Source organism: Chelmon rostratus, chromosome 6, assembly GCF_017976325.1.
Source record: "Chelmon rostratus isolate fCheRos1 chromosome 6, fCheRos1.pri, whole genome shotgun sequence".
NCBI classification, from domain to species: domain Eukaryota; kingdom Metazoa; phylum Chordata; class Actinopteri; order Chaetodontiformes; family Chaetodontidae; genus Chelmon; species Chelmon rostratus.
Genome location: NC_055663.1, coordinates 18,264,832 through 18,287,010, shown reverse-complemented (window position 1 = coordinate 18,287,010; position 22,179 = coordinate 18,264,832). Strand labels below are relative to the sequence as shown.

General features: G+C 41.1%; 2 protein-coding genes across 5 annotated transcripts; both read right to left on the bottom strand.

Annotated features, from left to right (window-relative positions):
• Positions 1 to 2,450: 2,450 nt before the first annotated feature.
• LOC121608031 (inner centromere protein-like) lies at positions 2,451 to 13,262 on the bottom strand. Of its 2 annotated transcripts, XM_041939129.1 has the most exons (21): positions 13,094 to 13,262; positions 11,722 to 11,870; positions 11,462 to 11,572; positions 10,740 to 11,344; positions 10,568 to 10,598; positions 10,363 to 10,432; positions 10,116 to 10,248; positions 9,967 to 10,006; positions 9,161 to 9,257; positions 8,907 to 9,047; positions 8,487 to 8,504; positions 6,537 to 6,646; positions 6,329 to 6,449; positions 6,121 to 6,231; positions 5,479 to 5,648; positions 5,194 to 5,314; positions 4,689 to 4,790; positions 4,296 to 4,331; positions 4,002 to 4,064; positions 3,733 to 3,883; positions 2,451 to 2,714 (listed from the first exon to the last, which is right to left on the bottom strand). In XM_041939129.1, exons 1-21 carry the CDS (start codon positions 13,100 to 13,102, stop codon positions 2,539 to 2,541), a joined length of 2,565 nt encoding a protein of 854 aa, XP_041795063.1. In that variant the 5' UTR covers positions 13,103 to 13,262; the 3' UTR covers positions 2,451 to 2,538. The 2 variants fall into 2 exon arrangements, with proteins under 2 accessions (XP_041795063.1, XP_041795066.1); XM_041939132.1 differs by lacking the exon at positions 8,487 to 8,504.
• A 523-nt stretch (positions 13,263 to 13,785) lies between these two features.
• On the bottom strand, positions 13,786 to 20,392 carry pgghg (protein-glucosylgalactosylhydroxylysine glucosidase). 3 transcript variants are annotated; one of them, XM_041939017.1, is made up of 14 exons: positions 19,859 to 20,392; positions 19,340 to 19,671; positions 19,052 to 19,262; positions 18,530 to 18,965; positions 18,330 to 18,449; positions 17,349 to 17,480; positions 17,170 to 17,281; positions 16,864 to 16,936; positions 16,647 to 16,783; positions 16,427 to 16,560; positions 15,329 to 15,424; positions 15,138 to 15,235; positions 14,817 to 15,040; positions 13,786 to 14,104 (listed from the first exon to the last, which is right to left on the bottom strand). In XM_041939017.1, exons 2-14 carry the CDS (start codon positions 19,581 to 19,583, stop codon positions 14,028 to 14,030), a joined length of 2,094 nt encoding a protein of 697 aa, XP_041794951.1. In that variant the 5' UTR covers positions 19,584 to 19,671; positions 19,859 to 20,392; the 3' UTR covers positions 13,786 to 14,027. The 3 variants fall into 3 exon arrangements, with proteins under 3 accessions (XP_041794951.1, XP_041794950.1, XP_041794949.1); XM_041939016.1 differs by having other exon boundaries at positions 20,233 to 20,392; XM_041939015.1 differs by having other exon boundaries at positions 19,340 to 20,392.
• Positions 20,393 to 22,179: the final 1,787 nt, after the last annotated feature.

The window sequence follows — 22,179 nt, the reverse complement described above, 5'->3', positions numbered from 1 at the left end:
GGTAAGGTGAACACTTTTCAACTGTATTGTTTACTACTTGGAACAAAACCACAAGAGATAGACACAAAAGGGAATAATACGCTTTGCATAGGATGTAAGGATTTTATTTTAATATATTTTAATTACAGTGCAACATAGTTGGCATATGGTATGGTGTTATAATTCAGAATAACTAAAAGAAATAGCAAGAAATGTTTGCAGACCTGAAAAATACAATAGCCAAATTTTAATTTAGCAAAAAATGTTTCTTCTTAGCCTAATAAATGAGCACTTTAGACATGATGTAAAACGAAGAAAGGAGCCGGTTTTACATCAGGGGTTCTCAAACTTACTACTCAAAGAGTAAAAAGGTGTGTTTTTTTATGCAAGGTCAGAGGTCCATAGCAATTGGTGATAACAAAATAATATCTCATCAGTGAATTAACATCACATCTCTTGTGATTGGGACGGCATGAAACCGAGGCGGACAAGGCTCAGACAGTTAGTGCATATTTACCTCTGACTCAGCCACAGAGACCACCCCGACGCTGATGGACAAGGGCAGACTCCACACTTAATGCAGAGCCGCCCAGGAGGCCTCCAGGGCAAAGGCCCCCGTGGGCAGACCGGGCATACATCCCAGTGGCGAGGCCCCCCCATGAGGAGAACCAGGTTGCAGGGTTCCTCAACTGCATTCGTCCAAGGGCCAAAATCCTTCAAAACAGACTTTCAAATTTTTGGGTTTCCATCGTCCAAGTAACCCTTGAAACCAGTAATCAGCCACACCATACATCACCTCACTGCCCCAGCCCTCTGTGAACATGGACAGATCCTGCAAGAGAGCTCAGTTAACACCTTCACACAGGCTGAGACAATATGACGGAGTTAGACTGTACCTCAGTGAGGTAGAGATAGTGTTGGAAGGCCAGGGCGACGTCTCCATTTATGTGAATCTCTTGTTGTCCACAAATGTCCTCTGGACACACCTCCCTCCCTGACACAGCGCTCTCCCATGGAAACTTCAGCCCCTGAAAAGATGGCGTCTGTTCTTCAGAGGACTCACAGTTTGACACATGTGGAACAACAAGAATAGACACACGCAAACAGTCTCCGCCCTAAAATACAGCCACACTGCTGCAGCTTTCAGTTAAACATGATGTCGCGAGTAGCATCCGCTGCTGCTGCCACAGTCAGTTTAACTGAGTGAGTGCTAAAAGGGGGTAGCCATTATGCAAATGTGTTAATCCAACATTTAAGATATGAGTTACATTTACTGTTTGGTTAACTGTTGATCTGCTAATTTTATAGACTCTATTTTAACATTTACTAATACAATTATTGTCTTGTACTATTTCTATTACATGCTGCTGTAATGCCCAAATTTCCCCGGCTGGGGATAAATAAAGTTTATCTTATGGGGATTTAAATAGAACAGCATTTTTGGAATTTTGCTTATTTGTTTTCTTACTGAGATTTAGATAGAAGATCAACACCTATTCTACGTGTGTATGCCAAAGAAGTAGAAGTCATTTGAAGATGGGGAAGTAACTGGAGCTCCTGTTCCACCTCATAGCACCCTGTAACAAATATTAACACAACAATATTAACTATTGACATTCCATGTCCCCATTGCTAGATTCCGAGTCCAGTGATTGGGCCGTCTGGGCCCCCGCCTGCCACCCAAATCCCACCGCATTGGCCCCTTCTGATCCCTCCTGTGGGTGATGGGCCTACTGGAGGGCGGACTATTGACATTTTTACAATTGTAAATTCTATTTTCATATTTTGTACTACTTATACTTATAACTGTCAGCATCCATTGTCACTCATGTTGCCAATAAGTAAAAACAGACACAAAACAGTGAAAAACAGGTGAATTGTGAATGAAAACAAGGAACCATGTAACAGGATTTTTCCCTCATATTTTCATTTTATATTTAAGTAGTCTCATTTTTAAAGAATACTAAAACTGAGGATTTGTTATCACATTGCGGTTAACCTGCAGTTCTGACTGTAAAAGCAATTATTGGTAAAGTATTTTTATCCTTTATTTAGTTAAAAAGGGGAAATTTATAGCCTCCTTCGAAAAAAATACAGAAAAATGAAAAACAAAATGAACCATCCTGAAAGAGTTACGGCTGCTGACCCATCATGACAACAAACCAACAAAATTTGACCCTGATTTGAAAGACAAGGGAGATGTTTCCACTTCCAACTCACCTGCCACAGGCAACCACTGCAGTGCCACGACCTGCCAGAGCCAAAAGGAGGACCCTGGCCATTTCACACAAGCTTTCAAACATTCACATCCCACTGTGTTATAAAACACACCCGTTTTCAAGTAGAGGCATGGCTAATCAATTTCATCACCTACGTATACCTTTATATCCATGATATCTTACAAACGAGTAACACATTAACTAAAATGTTGATGCTTAAAACCTGAAATTTAAGAGTGAAAAAACAAAACATTCAAAACATCACTTTATTGGAAACAGTTTAAAACAAAAAAAATGTGACTTTATACAGCTATATACATGTGCATCAGTCTCACAGACATTATTTGGATCCAAGGGGTGGTGAGTGCCACACAGCAGAGCTGGTGCGTTTAAAGTAGCGAGGCTTGCTCTTGTAAAACATGTTTTCCAGTCTGGGTGGTTCAATTGTTCCGAAGAAAGAGTCTAAATCAGGAGGGTTGAAGTACTGCTTCATAATTATCTGCTGCAGGTTGTGACCTGGAAGGGAGAAAAATTGAAATGCAGTGTTTTCATTCAAGACGACAACGTGAGACTTAGATATGTGTTCAGATGACGGTCAATGTTTCCAGCTCATTCCTTTTGAAACAAAAATATTGTCAAAGAACGTACACACTCAGGGCAATACACATTATATTATACTAAAAGACTGAGGCTAACGGTACATTTTCCCAACACAATGTCAGCTTCCTCACCAGCTGATAATCCATACAGAGGATGTGGTAATAAAGTGCTGTTCTTGTATTGTAGCATACAGCTACTTAGTCCTAGTGTTATAAATAAGCCAAGGAAAAGTGAAAGATCAGCATGTTTTTCACTTAACATAACCCATACTTGATTCAATTTTCAGAACTGTGTTTCCACTTTTACTGCTGAAAAAGGCTTTCAAGGTAAAGACTGACATGTTTTGGTAATCGTAATGCCGTTGTAATTACCAAAACCCAATCAAGAGCAGGACACAACTGCTAATGTTAACCTCAAAACTGACAGCATCGAGGACCAGTTTCCACAAAGTGGGGAAATATTCATATGCAAATATGCATTATGCTACATAGCGGATGTGCAAGTTGAAAATGGGGCTTTTTAAAAATGTAACCTGTAAACCAACAAATTAATGTCATTAGTTAATGATATGTTACATTAACATAACGGGACACATCAACCATTGCATCTTAAATTAGAGCAGCTTAACAAAGGTTTGACAGTTTATACTTTAGTTCCTGTGTTTAAAAAAAAAAAAAAACACACATTCCCACACATTCTTACAATACAGAGCATCACTCTGACTACAGCCATATGTGCGTAGCTTCTGGAGAAACCTGAACCTCCACACACCTGCTGTGCCTAGTCATGGTTATCAACTATGATTGGACAATCACTGTTAAGGGAGGGGTTTAAAAAACACTAAATTTCAACCTTGTGCATTTCGCAATACACACTTACTTATATGGATTCATAAACAACACTACAGCATTATATTATACTAAATCATGCCTACCTTCAGCCCAGGATGGAATAGGTTTCCTCGGGGCAGATTCATCATCAGTAGAGTCGTCACTGTTCTGGTCCATCCCATAATCTTCTGCACTTTTGGACATCAAAGGTTTGTTGCCGCCCTTTGGAGTGATGGCGTAGGATTGTGGTGACTTCTGATGAGAAGGATAAAACACATGATGAGGCTTTACACTGATGAGAAATTAGTTTTATCATGTTTTAAGATAGAAATTGATTTGATGTGTATGCCAAAAATGCATTATTTAAACTTACCTCAATATCAATGGTCACATTGAGGCCACCACCTTTTCCTACAGGTGTGCTCATTACAGACTTCTGCAAAGGTTAAAAATAAAGGTAGTAAATATGTCTGTCACTGCTTAAAGGTTCCCTTTAAGTTTCAGACCTCGAGCAGTGCTCTAGAGATATTTTCATTTCAATTGTTTTTTATCTCATGCATGCGTAGAAAAACACACATGCATTATTGTGCAACAGGTGGCAGAAACATGCCAAGACAGCAAAGAAGACTGCAACTGATTTTCAGACAGTCTGTGTGAAGATTCTTACCTCGATATCCACTGTCTCATTCAGGGCAGCAGTGACCTTGAGGAGGAGAGAGGTAGAGGTATATTAGGTCATAAATGTCAGCTGCTACAGTATTACTCACTCTAGGAGTCTGTTCACCCAAATGTGGACTATCCACAGAAAACCTGAATAGCATTTTTGTAGGGACGATTTGAAAGTTTTCAAAGGCAAAGCCTGTGAACAAAAAAGCTAAATAAACTAAACCTAAACTGTTCACATGGCTACATGGAGACATTTGGTTTTTTTTTGTTTTTTTTTTTACTTCAGGTGAACCTCTCTTTCAAATGCAGATTTGACCTTGAAGTCAACTTTTACATATATTCAGCAGTGCAGGTGAACCTACACCTGAAGTATAATTGCCCCCTGCTGGTTTACCTGTTTAGCAGCAGCCTGTTTAGCAGCAGCTTCCCTCTGCTTAGCAGCAGCTTCTCGCTCTTGTGCAGCTTTCTCTTCAGCAGCTAATCTCTGCTGCTCCTCCTAGTGGGAGAAAAAACACATGAACAATCAGACGGCTGAGCGGCCAAAGTAACAAACCCAGAGCTGCTGAAATCTGCATAAACTAACTTCAATGAGTGTCCTGCTAATCCACAGGGTGCAACAATCAGATTTCAACTCAAAATTAGAGGGTACGAGGTTAAAAGAAAATATTTAAGACTTTTCCCTTAAAATATCAGAATTTAATAGATTTTAAGACCTTTGTTGAGGAAATTGAATGCAGTACTTCAAGACTTTCGTGACCTGCAGATACAATGAAGAAGGACTTTGCTGTACCCTCTCACCAATGGTTTCTCTGTTGCTCTTTGGCCGACAGTAAAAATGTTTTTCCAGGCAGTTTTCAGGAGTCATTGTTTCATTTTGGTTCCAGGTGTTGGCTTCTTACCAGTTTTCTTTTTTCCTCGAGTGCCTTTCTCCTCTCCTCCAGCTCTCTCCTCTCCTTCTCTCTTGCTGCTCTCTCCAGCTCTCGCTGCAGAGCCAGAGCTTTTTCCTTTTCCACTCGCTCTCTGAAATACAGACTTTAAGTCAGTACAACAAATTCTGGTGTAAATAAACCTTATTACTACTGTTGTCACAAATGCAAGTTTGCATTTGCAACAGCTGCAATACACCATCACTCTGTTGAAAAAGATAATTTGGCCACTTAGTTTATAAAGTAGTCCTGACTGACCTTTCAGCAGCGAGTCGTTCTCTCTCCAGCTCTCTCTCTCTCTCCCTCTCACGCTCCTGCTCCCTCTTCAGCTCCAGCGCTCTGCGAGCTTCGGCCAGCTTACGAGCTTGCTGTTCCTCCTCCTCGGCCTTCTTCTGAGCCAGCAACTCTTGCTGCCGCTTCTCCTCTTGCTTACATTTTCAAACACAAAGAAAATGACTTGCAAAGAAAATGAAAAGAAGCTACTAAAAAAACTCATTGATGCTAAATGTGCAGTCTGGAGACTTTGAATCCATTTAAGCACCCATACATACATACACACATCCAAGCAAATTCCAGACACAAGATTTAAAAGCACTACAACATACACAAAGTGTGGGAAAATTACTTCAGTTGCTAGGGTAACATTCAACAGAGGGGAACCTAATCTACAAGTCCTAATGTACCTCGTGGTATGAGACGAAAGTAATCTATGTTGTTGAGGAAAGGAGACATGGCTTATCAGAGTTACGGCGCAGGGTGAAGAGGAACACATAATCAGCAGCACAATTCTTTGCAGCCGCAGAGGATTGATATACTTGATGAACGCCCCAGTGTGCACCAAACTAAGTACAGGACCAGAAATGACTACATCAAAAAATAAATAAAAGAGCATCGTCTTACTGCTTGCTGGATCTTCTTCCTTTTGGCCTCTTCTTCCAGCTTCTTCTTCAGCTCCAGCTCCTCTTGACGTTTAGCAGCCACCTTCTTCTTGGCCTTCTCCTCTGCCAGACGCTGCACGAAGAGACACAATATCAAAGATTAGACACAAGGGTTGAAATCTGTTTCCAGATGAACATACAGACTCAGAGCCATCACATTTGTTGCATACCTTATCATTTTTCTCATCAATCTGAGCCATTTTTTGCTCAATCTTCTTTTTCTTTTCTTCCTCCCTCTGCTCCTCTTTTACTTTGGCCTCAAACACTCTTCTTAGCCTCTCGTCTCTCTTCCTACAAAACAAATTTTACAAGTTAAAAAAAGAAAGAACACATCATTGCACTGTCCAATCCGAGTGCGTTAAAAGGCTGAGTGTTAACCTTTTAAGCTCGTCCTGTTTCCTTTTCCTCTCCTCCTCCATTTTCTTCATTCGTTCCTCCTCGAGCTCCTGCTTCTTTTTGAGTGCTTCCAGTTTTTGACGCTCTTTTGTCTGAGAAAAGAGGAAACGTTGTCAGAAATCAGCTAATTCTATCACACTGCAATAGGTGGCAAATGCAAAAACAACTGAAGTAGCAGGAGGAGCGCATTCACGTGGAAACCAACCACCATATCCTTGGAGTAAACAGATGAAGTAAAATCCATCCTGACAGACTTTGTCTTGTCCTTTGATCAGACATAATTTATCAGTCTCCAAACTACTGTGTGGACAATTTCAACAGACTGAGTGGAGAGACAGACATCACTGGAAGTCAAAAAAGTTACTGTTACAATAATACAAACTTGCAGCCAGATTTTGAGCCCACACCTCAAAAAGAATAGTAATAAAATAGATCTTGCGTCTCTTTAAACCATCTACATCATCCAGCAACGCTCACAGTTTCTCTTGCCTGTCCCTCAATATTAAATACAGCAACACTGCTCCAGTGTGTGGGTCTACAATAGATGCTATTAGCCATGGAATGTGCTAACACCAAATTCAATTCTTTTGTCTGAGAAAAGAGGAAACGTTGTCAGAAATCAGCTAATTCTATCACACTGCAATAGGTGGCAAATGCAAAAACAACCAAAGTAGCAGGTGGAGCGCATTCACGTGGAAACCAACCACCATATCCTTGGAGCAAACAGATGAAGCAAAATCCATCCTGACAGACTTTATTTCCATTGAGTTTGTTCTCACATTGCTGAACTGTGGGGAGCTCACCCTGTCCTTTGATCTGTGATCATCAGTCTCCAAACTACTGTGTGGACAATTTAAACAGACTGAGTGGAGAGACAGACATTGTTGGAAGCCATAAAGTTACTGTTAAAATAGACAAAACTACAAACTTGCAGCCAGATTTTGAGCCCACACCTCAAAAAGAACAGTGACAAAATAGATCTCACATATGAAAAGTCATGAACTACACATCCGTACTGGCCAAACTATGCTACAGACCTGTTCCCCAACGGACTCGACCTCTTTTTCCACCTGTACAAGAATAATGTCATGATAATATCATGCTTAACTGGAAAGGTTGTAAATAAGGGAGAAGAATAATCAAACAAAACTAAGTACATTTTATTTGTCGAATATGTAATCAAGATGTAATTAAAAAAAAAAAAAGGCCTTTCCATGTGGTCATTTTATATAAACTACATATTTGCGGAAAATGTGCTGATATGTGATATGTAGGCTATCTGGATATGAAATGACTTATATCCAGATTTGAGATTTTGGTCATGTCGCACAGCTCTAGCTTTTGGTTAAGATGGATTTTCACTTCAGTTTCTACTTGTGATCAAAGTATGTGTCAAAGGCAACAAACAGTGAGGTCACCAAAGCCATTTTAGGTGGTTTGAAGGATTGTTAGATTAAAAGATTGCAAAGGATGAGGATTAGTGACCCTTGGGATGTGAGAGACATCAACTAACAGGTGCAGTTTGGGTTTTTGTGAAAATACAGTTGTCCCTTTCACCAGTGGACCCTGCAAAATGTCAGGGCTCAATTACTATGATGTGGTTTTCAGTCATTTACATGTATAACTGTCTGTCACAGAGTCTATACTACGAAACACTTTGAGTGGTTAATTTGAGAATGTTGCTGCTCTTGATCTCACATGAGCCCAAATTTAACAGAAATCTTCCAAAATCTTCAGATATCAAACTGTTAAGAGTCCTAATTTCAGTTCTGACAAAAACAAACGCCTGAACATTTAAGTTTAAATGTGGAAGTGTGAAAGGGGCTTGTCTGAAGTATGTGGTAAATAAGGAGACATTTAATCAAGATGCATGATAGGATATTAGACACCAGCAAAGGCAGCATACAGTGCTTTCAACTACATTACACTTACCACTAAACCAGTGCTCAACTGGGGAGAGAAAAAAAAAAGAGCCAAATAAGAGGATCACATCATTCAATAGCTCAACAAAAATGTGAGCCACAATACTAATATCTGAAAAGTAATAATTCCCATGGAGAGTTATGCTGACACAAATGCAATTCACTGCAATACCACGTCTCTTTTGGGCCAGTGGAGTTTACTTAGTCAGATGTAATGTCTTGAGCTGAACCACATTTTAATGGTTTGTATCAGCTAATATAAAGCACATCAAAATCTGATCCATCCTATAATGTGCTGTACTGTGTTTCGTCCACCTCAGCCTGCTGGTGCTACAGCTTTGCTCTCCTTTTCCACAGTCGGGTTCCACACTGCGAACATTTCACAGCATGACAACGTTGTTTCTTTGCACTGAGCAAGTGTATAACTTACCTTAGGATCAACCTTCATAGGAGTGGTGTGTTTAATGAAGGACTTGATAACAGCAGTGCGGCCCAGGCTATTTGGAGTCATCATTAGCAACTGATTCTTCTGCACAGTGTGGAGGAAGGATCGCATGTTGGGTTTGACTGCCTATGTATTCAGAACAAAGGAAAAGCAGCTGGTTAAGAAATCCATTCATTGTCTTTTATCCATTTCTCTCCATATTTTCTATTTCTTAACTCTGCAAGATTTCTGCAGCTTACACTTTGACTCTTCTTGGGAGGAGAGAACCTCTTTGTAGGACTTTCCTCTGCAGTATCTGGTGCTTTGCGTTTGGTACTCAGGCGTGACCTAGAGACACTGAAACAACATTTTGGAAAACACACAACACATTAGGGCTGTCAATGAATATTCTAAATTTGAATTTATATTCAAATTGTTAAAATCTATATATTCAATCGTGAAGAGTTAGGTTGGAACAGTGAAAAACGAACCAAGAAGGTTTTGGTAAGTTTTATTTTGCTTTAGTCGCATTTGAATTAATTGTGTTTTATAATAATAAAATCAATGTTTCTGTGAACGGAGTCTGGTGATATAAAAGCTGTTTCGGTTTCTCTCATTTAATACTGAAAAAAAATTCTGTAATGTGACATGAATTCCTCCCATTTGTCCAGGACACTGAAGCCTTTCCAGGACTCGTGGACCTAAGCAACTGCACACGTCACTTTCATAATTCAGCAAGGGAGAGAACAAGATTTTATATGTTTTTTGTACATCGTGCATATGTGTATCTTAAGGATGTTTATGTTGAAATAATATACAAGTAGTATGTCTCGTGTTGTCCTGGTTTTCCTCTCTCATGGACATAATGTGCAAATATGCATATTCAAATGATTCGAACCTATGTGGTTTTTAGAGGGAATATTCAAATGTCATTTTTGGCCAATTTTGACAGCCCTACAACATATATTTAACATTCTCAACAAGTTAATATGTCGACGTTATTGCAGACATCATAAAGTGCAGTAATCTCTCACCTCATTAAAGGAAAAACACACACAGCACTCACCTTGGACCTGACTTGGAAGCCCGTTGCTTTTCAGTGGCAACTGGAACCCAGACACAAATGGACATTAGTGCATATAAGTTGCATTTTGGTACATAACTGGTTATGTTTAAAAGGGACCATTAAATAAATAAATTGGAGAGTTCACATACCTGTTCTCTTGCTGGGAGTGCTTATTGTCTGCTTACTGATATACAGTGACGGGGGTGCCAGTGTGGGGGAGTTTGCAGCCACAGATCGAGTAATGCGTCCAACAGACGGATGAAGCTGTTGGTTAACGTCGGTCTACGTTTGTTTGATACAAATAATGTAAAACAAAAACATCAGCTGATCAATAATCAAAGGATAAATTCAGATTCTGTTTGGACAGTTTTAGTAGACAAAGACATATAGTCATACCTCTGGAGTTTCCTTGGATTCTTCACCTGAAGCATTATCCTCTTCCTCAGCAGCCACAGCTTCTAACATGCTGCAGCAGTGAATAAATTAATAGGGGTCAGAAACGCTATCAAATAAATAAAGGTTAAGGTTAAGTCATGTTGACAAATCTCTATATAAAATAAATTTTGGATCCAAACATTCTGGATTTCCAGTCAATACTCACGCCTCTCTATCCTCTTCCTCTGGACAGTCCTCTACAACCAGGGAGAACAAACGAACAAACACAATAACAGCCACATGAGACACACAGAAAAATGAGAATCAAAGTGTGGAAGAATTTCCTATTTTCTTTGTGTTTCGTTTAACTATAAAACCAAACAATGCTTATTTCTCACCATCAGTGTTGCTGCTACATGTGGAGCTGGCCATGTGAGCCACCTTCCCCTTTAGCATGGAACGCCGTGACGCACGGCGAACAGACTCCTGAGTCATACTGTGCCGCAGACCAGCCAGCGAGTGACGGAGCTTGAGGGAGCACCGTACAGAGCTCCGTCGTGACTTCTGAGCTGCACCAGCTATGGCAATCTTAGCCGCTGTACGGCCAGGAGAAGCACGCTCTGCGGACAAGCGGTCTGCTGAAGAGATGCTGACAACAACCTCAGGTGATGGTATTTCAGGTGCACACTGGGTAGTGCTACATAAGTGGTCCAGCTCGACTTCTGCATGTTTCGCCTTGTTGCTTATGTCCATCTCTTCCTCCTCTGCCTGCTCTGGCTTCTTGTTCTCCACCTCCTGAGTTTCACAGCTGCCATGAGGTAACTGGCTCTCATCCTCTACTGCCTCAGACTTTGTCTGTTTGTTTTTGCGGGTGGTGCGTTTAGGCTGTGTGGTGGCGTTGGCTTCAGAGGTGGAGGCCTCAGGAACGGTCTCCTCTTCAGCAATGAAGTTCAGCGATTTGACAGAGGAGTCATGAAGGTTGCTGCGCTTTCCCTTTGAAAATCTGGACAGGAAAGGACAATATACATCAGGGTTACAAAAAGACACAGCGTGTTGTTGTTCAGGTTTGAAGAAATGTGAAGACTTAGTCTTTACTAAAACTGTAATGAAGGCAACAAACCTTCGCCTCGCTTGACCTTCCTCCTGACGGCCCAAAGACACACGCTTCCTGCGAGTGCTCTTTTTCTGTGATGGCGTTTTTGGCATTAATTCTGGCTCAGCATTGAAATCTCTGAAATAAAAATAAACAGTGTCATTAGTAAAAACCTTGAATACAATTCTAGAGAAAAACAACATACTTATGAAGATGGAAACATGTGAAAGGGACAAGAAACCTAAATCTTTATTCCGTCTGTGTTTATAAAATTACTATAAGCTTACTTTGACAACATGCGGTTGGCTTCTTGTTGAATCTCCTCAAGCCAAACCATGTGGACATTATCAATGTCGCCGATGAATTCTTGTACTTTCCCATTGAACATTTGCATGAGCGATCGTACAGGTGATAATACAGAGTTCATGTTGACAGCCTGAGGGGAAAAGATCGCACAGTCAAATAGGGATACACTAGAACAGACTTGAGATGGCACATTACAAACTATATTACCTGACGCATCACCATACAAGCCATAAAGACCAGACTGGTTGCTTATGTATTAATGCCTATGTTGACGTGCCGTTTATTTTCCTTTAATACAACAGTTTGAACCCACTTATATTTAACCCCTCAACAACGACTAGGAAGAATCTAGACAACACAAGTCACTTACGTTTGGTATGCATCCTCAACTAGCCAGACACCTGGGTTACAGCAGGTAGACTCTACAACCTTGACTACACCCCATACACAAAACCTTGATGACTGAGGCCATTATTGACAGAAAACGGTATCCTCGGGGAATAATCTGAAAAGAGGTCCTTCTTATTATTTTTTCCCTGATTTAACACCAAGACACAAAGTTCACTATTGGTACTTACTAATGAAAACGTTATCGTTTCACCATTAAAGCCACACTCTTAATATTTCAATGTAATATCACATTGTGTGTTTCATCACTTGTCTAGCTGGACAGCCTGTGGTCCTGTCAGCTGACTGGAGTCCGTCTGTCGAGTTTGAATGAAGTGCGTTTTACGATGAGTTAACGAGGCAATTTATCACATTTCAGTTCGATAAAAGAGAGGAACTTGAATACAGAAGGTGCACGAATTTATTTCGGAATATTTCCTTTCTTAACATTTTTGTTTATTTTTGTTGCATCTTCCATCTGAACTTATTGGGGGGCTTTCCTGTCGTACTGTCGCCCCCTGAGGTACAAAGCGGTATTACCAAACCGGCCGCAGCTAGCTGGTTAGCATGCTAGGTTAAGTAGAGATCTCTGCAACACATGACAAGGAGGTCTTTGACATAACATCAGAACTGTTACTTCTTCATATTCTGTTGATGTTAATTTGTTATTTAGGCCTTTTAAACTAAAATCCAGGCCACATCTTACACACTGCCCCATGAGGTTAGCTTTATTTTTCGCAGGTAATACGTTAGCTCAGCTCAAATGCTATCGACGACCATGCAACATTAAATAGTCAAATATTGTTGGGTGCAAACCAAGTGAAAATTTACTGGGGTACACCATACGTTCATTTAGCTAAGATGTCATTAACGTGTTTACTTATAATTGCTCTTATCCCAATGCTTTAAACGATGTTAGCCAGTTAACGTTAATATTGTCTCGGACGTCAAAATAATTAGCGTTACCTTTGACATCTGGTTTTTAAGAAGGGAATCCGATGCTCCTTGCTCCACTAATATTCAGTGCTAAATCAAGCGCATATTGACATAAAATAAATGTGTTAAAATGAAGGAGTTCCCACTTCTCTTCACGGTTCACATGTAAACTCTGCAATCTGTATGATCCTGGACGGCGACCACAATCCTCCCGGCTAAAACTGTTAAACTATTTCAAAATCTTCACCAGCCAATTGCAGCGCGAAGCTCAGTGACGCTACACGTTCGATTTGTTGCACGGGATTACCCGCAAGGGCGGGTCCCACCGTTATAACAATAGCAAACAATGGCGCTGAGTGCGGAAATCGTCGACAAGTTAAACCAACGCAGTCACACACATGCAAAGATTTATCTCGTGCTTTCTGTAATGATGCAACGAAACACACATCGGTATATTTTAAGAAATGCAAAAGTATAAGCACAAAGGGGCAATTAAAGAGGCAAGAACAGTTTTTTATGGTCACTGTGATGACCTCTTTCTGTGCTTTGCCCCACCCTCTCCTGCAGACTGTTGCTGCTTCCCTCCAGGAAACAAAGCTGCAGGATATTTGAAGCCACAAAAATGCTTTGGTGCTCAGCTCACCAAGGTCAGGTTTTTTACTGTTCTGTTTACTACTTACAACACATACACACGACATGGAAACAAAAGGGGAATATTAAGGTTCGCACAGAAAGGAAGGAGTTTTATTAGAGTACATTTCATTTACAAAACAACATAATTGGCTTATGGTTTCATAACAGATAAAGATAAAATACATCGCAAGAAATGTTTGTTAATCTCTGAATGATAAAAAAGGCAAATCTAACTTAACAGTAACTTAACAGTATCTTAGATAAAATGAATTGCTCCACATATTTTTAATTCTGTGGAAATTAAATGATTAGGAGGGTCACAGTCACTGTTTCAGAAAGGCCAGCAGGAAGATGTGGAAGCCAGTTTACAAACACAGCCGGGCTCTCGTGGAAAAGTCACTGGCTGCCCTGAAAATGCAGACAAGTAAATTAATATTAATGTGTTACTACATCAATGTCATTAAGATATATAAGATACGTGTTTGAAATTATTGAACAAAGTAAGAATAATACAGCGCTAAATAAAATCAGATGGGACTTGGTGCACAGGGAAACACATACCAATGAATTTAAACGAATAGGTTTGTTAAGTAATGTTCAGGAAAAGGTAATTTTCAGTATGTCCTCTCATTGAATATATCATGTACCATTTTGGATTGGTGTGTGACAATTGCCATCACAATCCCCATATTCACTCCTACATACATTCTACTGAAATCACATTGTCTTATTAATTCTTATTAAGTGGTTTGCCACTCCCTGAGGTTACTTACAACCCCTGCAGCCCACAGTTTTCTCTGCTTTGTGGGGGCTGTGCTACAGGATGTTACTATCTGTCTTTTTACCACTCTTATTGAGTGAGAGTGCGAGTGTTGTGCATGACTTTCTCTCTGGATAAGACAGGGATTTTTTTACAAATCCTTTTGATATTTGGTGTTTTTCTGAAATTTCTTATGTTCAGTGTTATGTCTGCTTGTCTTTTCATGGGATGTAGTTTGGATGGTGAAGTATGGTCTTTATTATTAATGTAGAACTTTATATGCAATATTTTGCATTAATAAGCTTTGTCCTAAAAAGAATAGAAGTGGGCTCTCACTGCATGTCTTTGCTTATGTGTTACCTGGCGTGAGAGGGATTTTAGTTCCTGATGCCTTCAGGACAACCTGTAGATCACAGGGCTTAGCGTTGCCAGCACTGCTCGCCTGTTCCCTCAGTATGATACAAACGTCATTCTCCCTCAGCAGCCAGTCCATCTGACTGCCCAGGTAGTTCACACCACGGATGCACAGCTCAGAAATGTCCTTGGGAAGAAGTGGGGAAAAGGCCAGGCATTCCCTCTGAACTCTAGGAAAAAAGCACATTATGTCAATCTTCTGCCTACGTGTTGCATATGTAATAAGGTGGGTTTTCACTGTGCATGGTGAGAGGATTGCTAACTGACCTGAAGCCAGTATAACCAAACAGCACTGCTTGCAGGAATCCTCCCATGCCAGTGAGAAAGTTGACTGCACCAGAGCCATCCGAGGACTCACTCCACACCTGTGGGGAGAGGTAAACACACATTCACTGGATATTGAGATCAGAGGCATGTATTAGTATTAAGTGTGTGTGTGAGAAGAGTCAGAAAGACACCTGGAACGGTCCCTGGATGTTCTTGAAGCACTTCTCAAGTAAATGGTGAGCTTTCTCTGCCTCCCCTAGCTCCAGCCAGCCAATGGCAAACATACCCTTACAATGAAAAAGAAAAGCATTGGTGCAGACATATGCTCATTAATAAAGAAGAGCAGCAACAACAGGCTTGTACATTGTCATCATTAAAACTTTACATTTATAGAAATGTATCTGACAGTTATTGCTTATTACTATGCAGATTAAGATTTTATAAAAAACAAAATAAAACTTTGACTACATTAAACCACAATCTGAAGTAGATGAAAAAAAAAATAGCTCCAAGTCCACCAGCAACAATGTTACATTTGGTAATAATGATTAAATACTATACAATAAAACACTGACAAATGCTACATAACAAGCACTTTTATTTTTCATTATTGGAGTATATATTGCACCTAATACTTATGTGGGCAGCACAACAAGCTGTAAACACAACATTGATATACTGTCACCTTACAAAGCTGACATGGCTGATGTGTTCGCAAACTGTTGCCTGTGTATGCATCCAGCAGTTACAGAGCAACATTAGCTTTCATTTAGACATGATGAGAGTCCAGTATTTACTCACTTTTAGCTCTGTTTTTGGTCGCTACCAACCGCTGCGAGAAATATCTGGCTCTTAAAGCTGCTAATTCCTCCACTACGTTCGCCAGCTAGTTGCTAACTTTGTCTGTCTCCCATTTGGTGCTGAGCAGGAAGCAGGTTTATCAAAGCGTTTTAGCCGAAATTGTCAGCGTGCTGTAGAAAACAATGCGGATGAGAGCTGTGAGAGTCAACCATTATTAGCATAAACTCTCAAAAAAGCACAGTGGAGCTGAGGGGAACTACATAGTTGGGTGATAACTCTCTCTGTGTTTGTCACTTATAATAACTCCTTTTACTTGTGCATACTCATTTGGTCCACTATTAATATAAAATATTGATTATAGCAGCTTACATTGAATGAATCATGAAAATATCATCTTTTTTTAAAGTACATTTGGCAATAAATCGCTAATAGAGTCAACCCAACTTAACAGAAATTTTGTCCTGACCACAAAACATGCTGGGTCTTACCCACGTCATGGCTGGACCACCAGGGTCTGTTACTGGCTCATATGCTTCAAGGTCATTTCTCCTGACCTCTGGGGACATTGGCAAAGCAAGAGGATAGCCCAACATCACTGCGTCTGCCTGCTTCACTGGATGACCTGTGAGAAGTCCAAAAGACATTGTGACATAGTGCAATGGACACTAAATGTTCTTACGTAGGTCGGCCAGAAGGCACAAAATTAACCTTTAATGTAGCCATCATACTCAGGATGGTACTGAGATTCTTGGTCAAAAGGTATTTTGAGGTGTTCGGCCACTTCTTGCCATTCCTTTGGTGCAGGATGTTGGAGGAGAGCAGCCAATTCTACAGCAAACTGGAGACTGATAAATGAGAAACTTTTTTGTATTACTGGTATTCATAAGTTTATATGCACTGCAGGGAAAAATTTAAACACTAGTACCTGTATTTGGCCACTGTGTTTGTGTACACAGAGTTGTTGACGTTGTAATAATACTCATCAGGAGGCATGACACCTAAATGGCACAAAAGGGAAATGCCACACAATAGAATTTACAAAAGCTTTTTAGGTATCTTCAATAACACTGAGAGCCAAGTTATATTTCATTAGGGAAATTGTTTAAGGATTAGTTATTCCACTGGCAGATAAGTCATCTTTAATATAGCTTTTATTAAAGAAGCTGCCTGATAACCATGTAAAGCTTCATAAATTCAGTATAATTACCATCTTTATAATAATGGTTTTTACCTAAGAGATGATATTTCTGGTCTTCGGGATTCCAGGTAACTCTAGAAACCCAGTAATCAGCCACACCGTACACCACCTCACTGCCCCGACCCTCTGTGAACATGGGCAGATCCTGCAACAGAGAGCTCAGTTAACACCATCACACAGGCGGAGACAATATGACAGAGATTAGACTGTACCTCAGTGAGGTAGAGATAGTGTTGGAAGGCCAGGGCGACGTCTCCATTTATGTGAATCTCTTGTTGTCCATAAATGTCCTCTGGACACACCTCCCTCCCTGACACAGCGCTCTCCCATGGAAACTTCAGTCCCTGGAAAGATGGCGTCTGTTCTTCAGAGGTCTCACAGTTTGACACATGTGGAACAACAAGAATACACATACGCAAACAGTCTCCACCCTAAAATACAGCCACACTGCTGCAGCTTTCAGTTGAACATGATGTCGCTAGTAGCATCCGCTGCTGCTGCCACAGTCAGTTTAACTGAGTGAGTGCTAACCGAGCTAGCCATTATGCTAATCTGTTAATCCAACATTCAAGGTAATTGTTAAAATGACTGTTTGGTTAACTGTTGATCTGCTAATTTCGTAGACTCTATTTTAACATTTACTAATACAATTATTGTCTTGTACTTGCTATGCTTTGCTTATTTGCTTTCTTTCTGAGATTTAGATCAGAAGAGCAACACCACTCTCACTCAACACCATGTCTGTATACTAAATGTGGAGATAGAAATACATGTCAGTTTGTGTAGTTTAGCATAAGCATTTGAACAGCTAGCCTGTCTCTGTCCAAAGCTGACAAAACACCTGAATGAGGATCTCCAAAGCTCACCGACCAACATGTTGCATCTTGATTGTTTAATCTGTAGGCTATACAAACTGAAACAAAACCAACAAATTGTGATTTTACGGGAAGTTGCGTGCAGCAGCCTGTTGGCCGGGCCCAGCAAATTCCTCCAGTCTTTGTAGTTGATGAAACCTCACAGTTCCAATGAGACTCAAAGTAATCTGGTCCCAGGGAGACATAGAGCGTATACCTCGAACTAAAACCACAAATTCTTGTTTTTACATTTCTGTTTGTGTACAGATGATTTTCCAGACCAACACTTGGTCGTTGTAAGTGCATGTTTAGCTCACTGCATAGATGAGATCACCATACCTTGTAGCCCTGCTTTTGGGCGTTGTCTTTTGCACCATCTATAGTCCCGACCCTGTACTCCAGCACAGCTCGGCCTAGTTTGGGATAGAAAAGGGCTATGCCAGGATACATCCAGATGTCCTATCATGGGAAGACAGGGTCATTGTGTGCTACATCATGAAGCCCAAACAAATAACAAGCAAGTGACATAGTTGCCATACCTGGTCCCAGAAAACATGGCCCCAGTAGTCCTGCCCATCCCCTCCGTTGGACAACCCACCTGGACTGACACCGCCAAACGAGCTGGAGGTGTCATGTATGGAGGGGAAGGCGCTGAGGAGGTAGAACATGCAGCCAATCAGAGCCTTGCAGAGGATCTCTGACCCTGTCGCCTCCAGCTTGCTGTGCAGCCACAGTTCCCTCCAGGCCTTCTCATGAGACGGCCGCAGGTTACCAGTTGCCATCAGATTCAGGCCCTCATCGAAAGTGGCCTCAACAGTGTCTAAACTGTCGGCCACAACCAGGATGAAGCCCCAGCGAGCCTGGCTCTGTTCTGGAGACAGTGTCAGAGTGGAGGGTATGGGGGTCCAGATGAGGTGCACTGTGGGACAGGAACCTCCTGGGAACTCAGCCCTGTTCGTCTTTCCTTGGATGTGACTGCAGGAGAATGTATGAATGTGTGTAAGACATCATACTTGTACTACATAGTCAAAAATGTGCATTTTAATTGTTGTTAATCTCACCTTCCTCCTTTGTAATCAGGACCAGACTCGAAAACAATGTCTTTGCTCTTAGGTGTGAACGAACTGTTCAGCTTGACAGTGATTGGCTTATCTGAAGTCTCCTGACGCACCAACAGGACCTCCATCGCCATCAGGTTGGGGTGGTATCGGTGTGAATACAAAGACTGTGAGATGGTCACACGGGCTGAGCTCAGAGTGTGGCTGAAAATGCCTGGAAGAGAAGATGAGAGAGCGATGATCCTTCACAGCCTGAAATAAGATCAGCAACAACACCACTGCAGAGACTACCTGTGTGGGTGTCCAGGCTGTAGGTGTGCTGGGCTGGTTCCTCCGTCTCAACCTCCACAGCCAGAGGACAGGGGATATCTGCTCGGTGGCACTGCCCACCCTCCCCGTTATACACGCCACCCATGTGCATGATGCTGTTGTACACCCTCCATCCCAGAAGCCCATTGGCCAGTGGAGGAAGGAAGCGGAGGTCAGTGGGCAGGGTGTCGGTGGAAAAGATGTAAGGGTCTGAGTCGCCGGACATGGTGACGTGGTGATCTTTGCTTGGAAAACTTAACTTGAACCAAGACGCTGTTCAAAGGCAGCCAGAATTTGTTGAGTGGGTCCCAGCTCTTAAACATTGAAAAAACATTTCACTCACAAGTCAGCAAAGCTTGGAAACATCTATATTTTAGCATTTGGTCTCATTTTTAATGCTTTTAATTCTAATAATTATGCACAGTATTTGAGCAGTATTAATGGACAAAACAAAACATCAATCATAACTGGATTTTTTTTAAACTGTGCAACAACACACACTTTTCACAGGCTCCTGTCAGTAAAGTCTGCAGACTGTGTACTTTGACACTTCTGTGTCACATGACATGTCCAAAAGACATCCCAAGACATCATCCTGCAAATGGGTGATCAGAGACTGAAAAATGAGCCAACCACTGAACTGAACAAAAAACAGGAAAATTTCAAGGCAAATATTTTGTCCTTATTAATTAAGCGTGTCTGAAGTTGTTCATTACTTTGCAGGCATTCATTGGCAAGAAAATAAACATGCAATCACAGTGATCAGGCTAAGTTTCTCCTGAGCATTAGCCGGACTTGTTGCAGTCAACAGCCTGCATAAACATCCCGCATACTTCATCTAACACATTACTGTAGTGGGAATGTTTCACTCTCACGTGAGCAGGAAGAAGCATCTGTTTCTGCAACAAAGAGAAAAGCAAAGTCCTCAAACCGCTTGTTCTATCCGGTTTAACAGCAAGAAAAACGGCTTATATGTTTTGATTCCCTCTACAGTTCATGTCCAACGAGGACAAAGAACTCAAATGAAGTTGATAAGGTGGACCCTCGTTAATAGTGTCGAGTATCAGTCTTGTGGGAGGAGGCCATGCAGTTCAGTGTGCTGCAGAGAAAACCTGGGCATGCTTCTCTGTCTGCTGCAAAACATGGCATGGATTCAACGTGGAGGATGAGGGCATGTGCAGTACAGTGCATCTACAGGTAGGACACCACTACATACTGAACATGCTCATTAGATTTTAGTGAAATGTTAAGTGCACCCAGCTGTAAGAAGAAGATCTTGTAATAGGCTGTAATGGCTGCCACCTTGTGCATACATACTGTATTTATGACTGAAACACCAGGAACACTTGGCTGAGACAGGAAAGATACTCTCCAGGTCACAGTGACAGTGTTTTCACTTTTGTTCCCTCTTTGATAAGAAGGATCAGCTCTTTTTACCTTTTTGCTGTTTTCTACATGATAATTTGGGACGAAGCATTTGCAGCCAGAGCCCAGAGCCTCTGCAACAACCTGCTGGAGGAAAACGGACTGACAGACTGAGTTTCAATATACTTTCATAAGATTATTCTGACAAGTCATCTTTTCTAGTATTTTAGTTTATTTATGTTATTTTAGTGACATATGTCTTTTTGCACGGTGTATACATTTTTCATTTTGCTTTGTCCTTATGGAGACCATGGATGGAAGTTGTTGATGCAGCCCCACAACCACTACAGACAACTTTTTTTTTTTAATTCAGCGTAGTGCACAGAAGTGAGATCAAGCTGGTGCCCTGGTGGCTGAGGGGTTAAGGTGCAGAACATGGACTGCAGTGTCCTCCATTTGCATGCTCTATGTCATTTGCCATCTCTCGCCCTTCATTTCCTGAAATTTTTCTGTATTTGCTATTCAGTAAAGGCATAAAATGTTCAAGAAACACATAAATAAAATGACATAAAATCCAAGAGATGTTGAGGGTCCCTAAAATACACACACGTTTTTACAATCTATTTATGTCTGTATAAAAAAAACAGTACAAGGACACAGATTTTGGAGGTGCAGTACAGTGCATTCACAAGATCATGAACCCGTGGCATTGGTCCAAAACCTGTGATTATGTCCTAGGCTGCCAAATATGAAAACTAGTGGTCTGCACATCCCTGAGCTGGTATTTAGAAGTGGCTGGTTTTCAGTAACCGAGGTCAGAAAGGCTTCTTCTAGTGGCTTCTTCTAGGCTATCTCTAAAGCAAACACTGAGTTGGACCCTTCATTGACCACAACAACATCTGGTGTATTGGCAGAAAGATGAGAAAAATATCTGGGTTACTATTGTAGAGATGGAATATGGAAGGTATGAGGCTGGAAAATGGTGTGTCCTTTGTTATGAGGTCCACTGTTCTGCTGTGACGTGTTTGGTACAGTCCTTGGTAAGCTTCACAAGTTCACAAGCTTCAAGAAGGCACTATTGTTTCAGTGACCTGTTCTGTGGAGGATTGCAAATAAAGAGAGACCTTAGTGGTTAGAAACCAGATAGAGAGGTTGAGTCTGGTGGGAAGGACTTGTAGTCTGGTTGCTACTTTAACACACACACACACACACACAAAGTGACTGTGTAAACAGATTTATGTCCTCACAGCAAGAGTAATACATGTCCAGGCGTACACACTCCTGCAACCTATTTGTCTAGAGTCTCAAAATACTACCTGCCCCATGTTTGCAGTGTGTCAGTTAGTGCTCATTTGATTTCATCCACCACAGGTCAGTTTCTCATCACAGAAGTTACCTGTTAACAGCTGTATGATGCTCTGGATGAGTTTTCTAAAGTACAACAAACCTGATGTTGT

What these genes read in the sequence shown, in the direction of transcription:
- LOC121608031 (XM_041939129.1), bottom strand. An exon ending in TCGAGGAAAAAAGAAAACTG is followed by an intron (nt 4,791 to 5,193) that starts GTAAGAAGCCAA and finishes TTCTCCCACTAG; the next exon opens with GAGGAGCAGCAGAGATTAGC. An exon ending in ATGTGACCATTGATATTGAG is followed by an intron (nt 3,884 to 4,001) that starts GTAAGTTTAAAT and finishes CCTTCTCATCAG; the next exon opens with AAGTCACCACAATCCTACGC.
- pgghg (XM_041939015.1), bottom strand. Translation starts at nt 19,583, where the DNA reads ATGTCCGGCGACTCAGACCCTTACATCTTTTCCACCGACACCCTGCCC. An exon ending in ACTATCTCTACCTCACTGAG is followed by an intron (nt 17,282 to 17,348) that starts GTACAGTCTAAT and finishes TCTCTGTTGCAG; the next exon opens with GATCTGCCCATGTTCACAGA. An exon ending in TAAAATCCCTCTCACGCCAG is followed by an intron (nt 14,105 to 14,816) that starts GTAACACATAAG and finishes CTGCATTTTCAG; the next exon opens with GGCAGCCAGTGACTTTTCCA.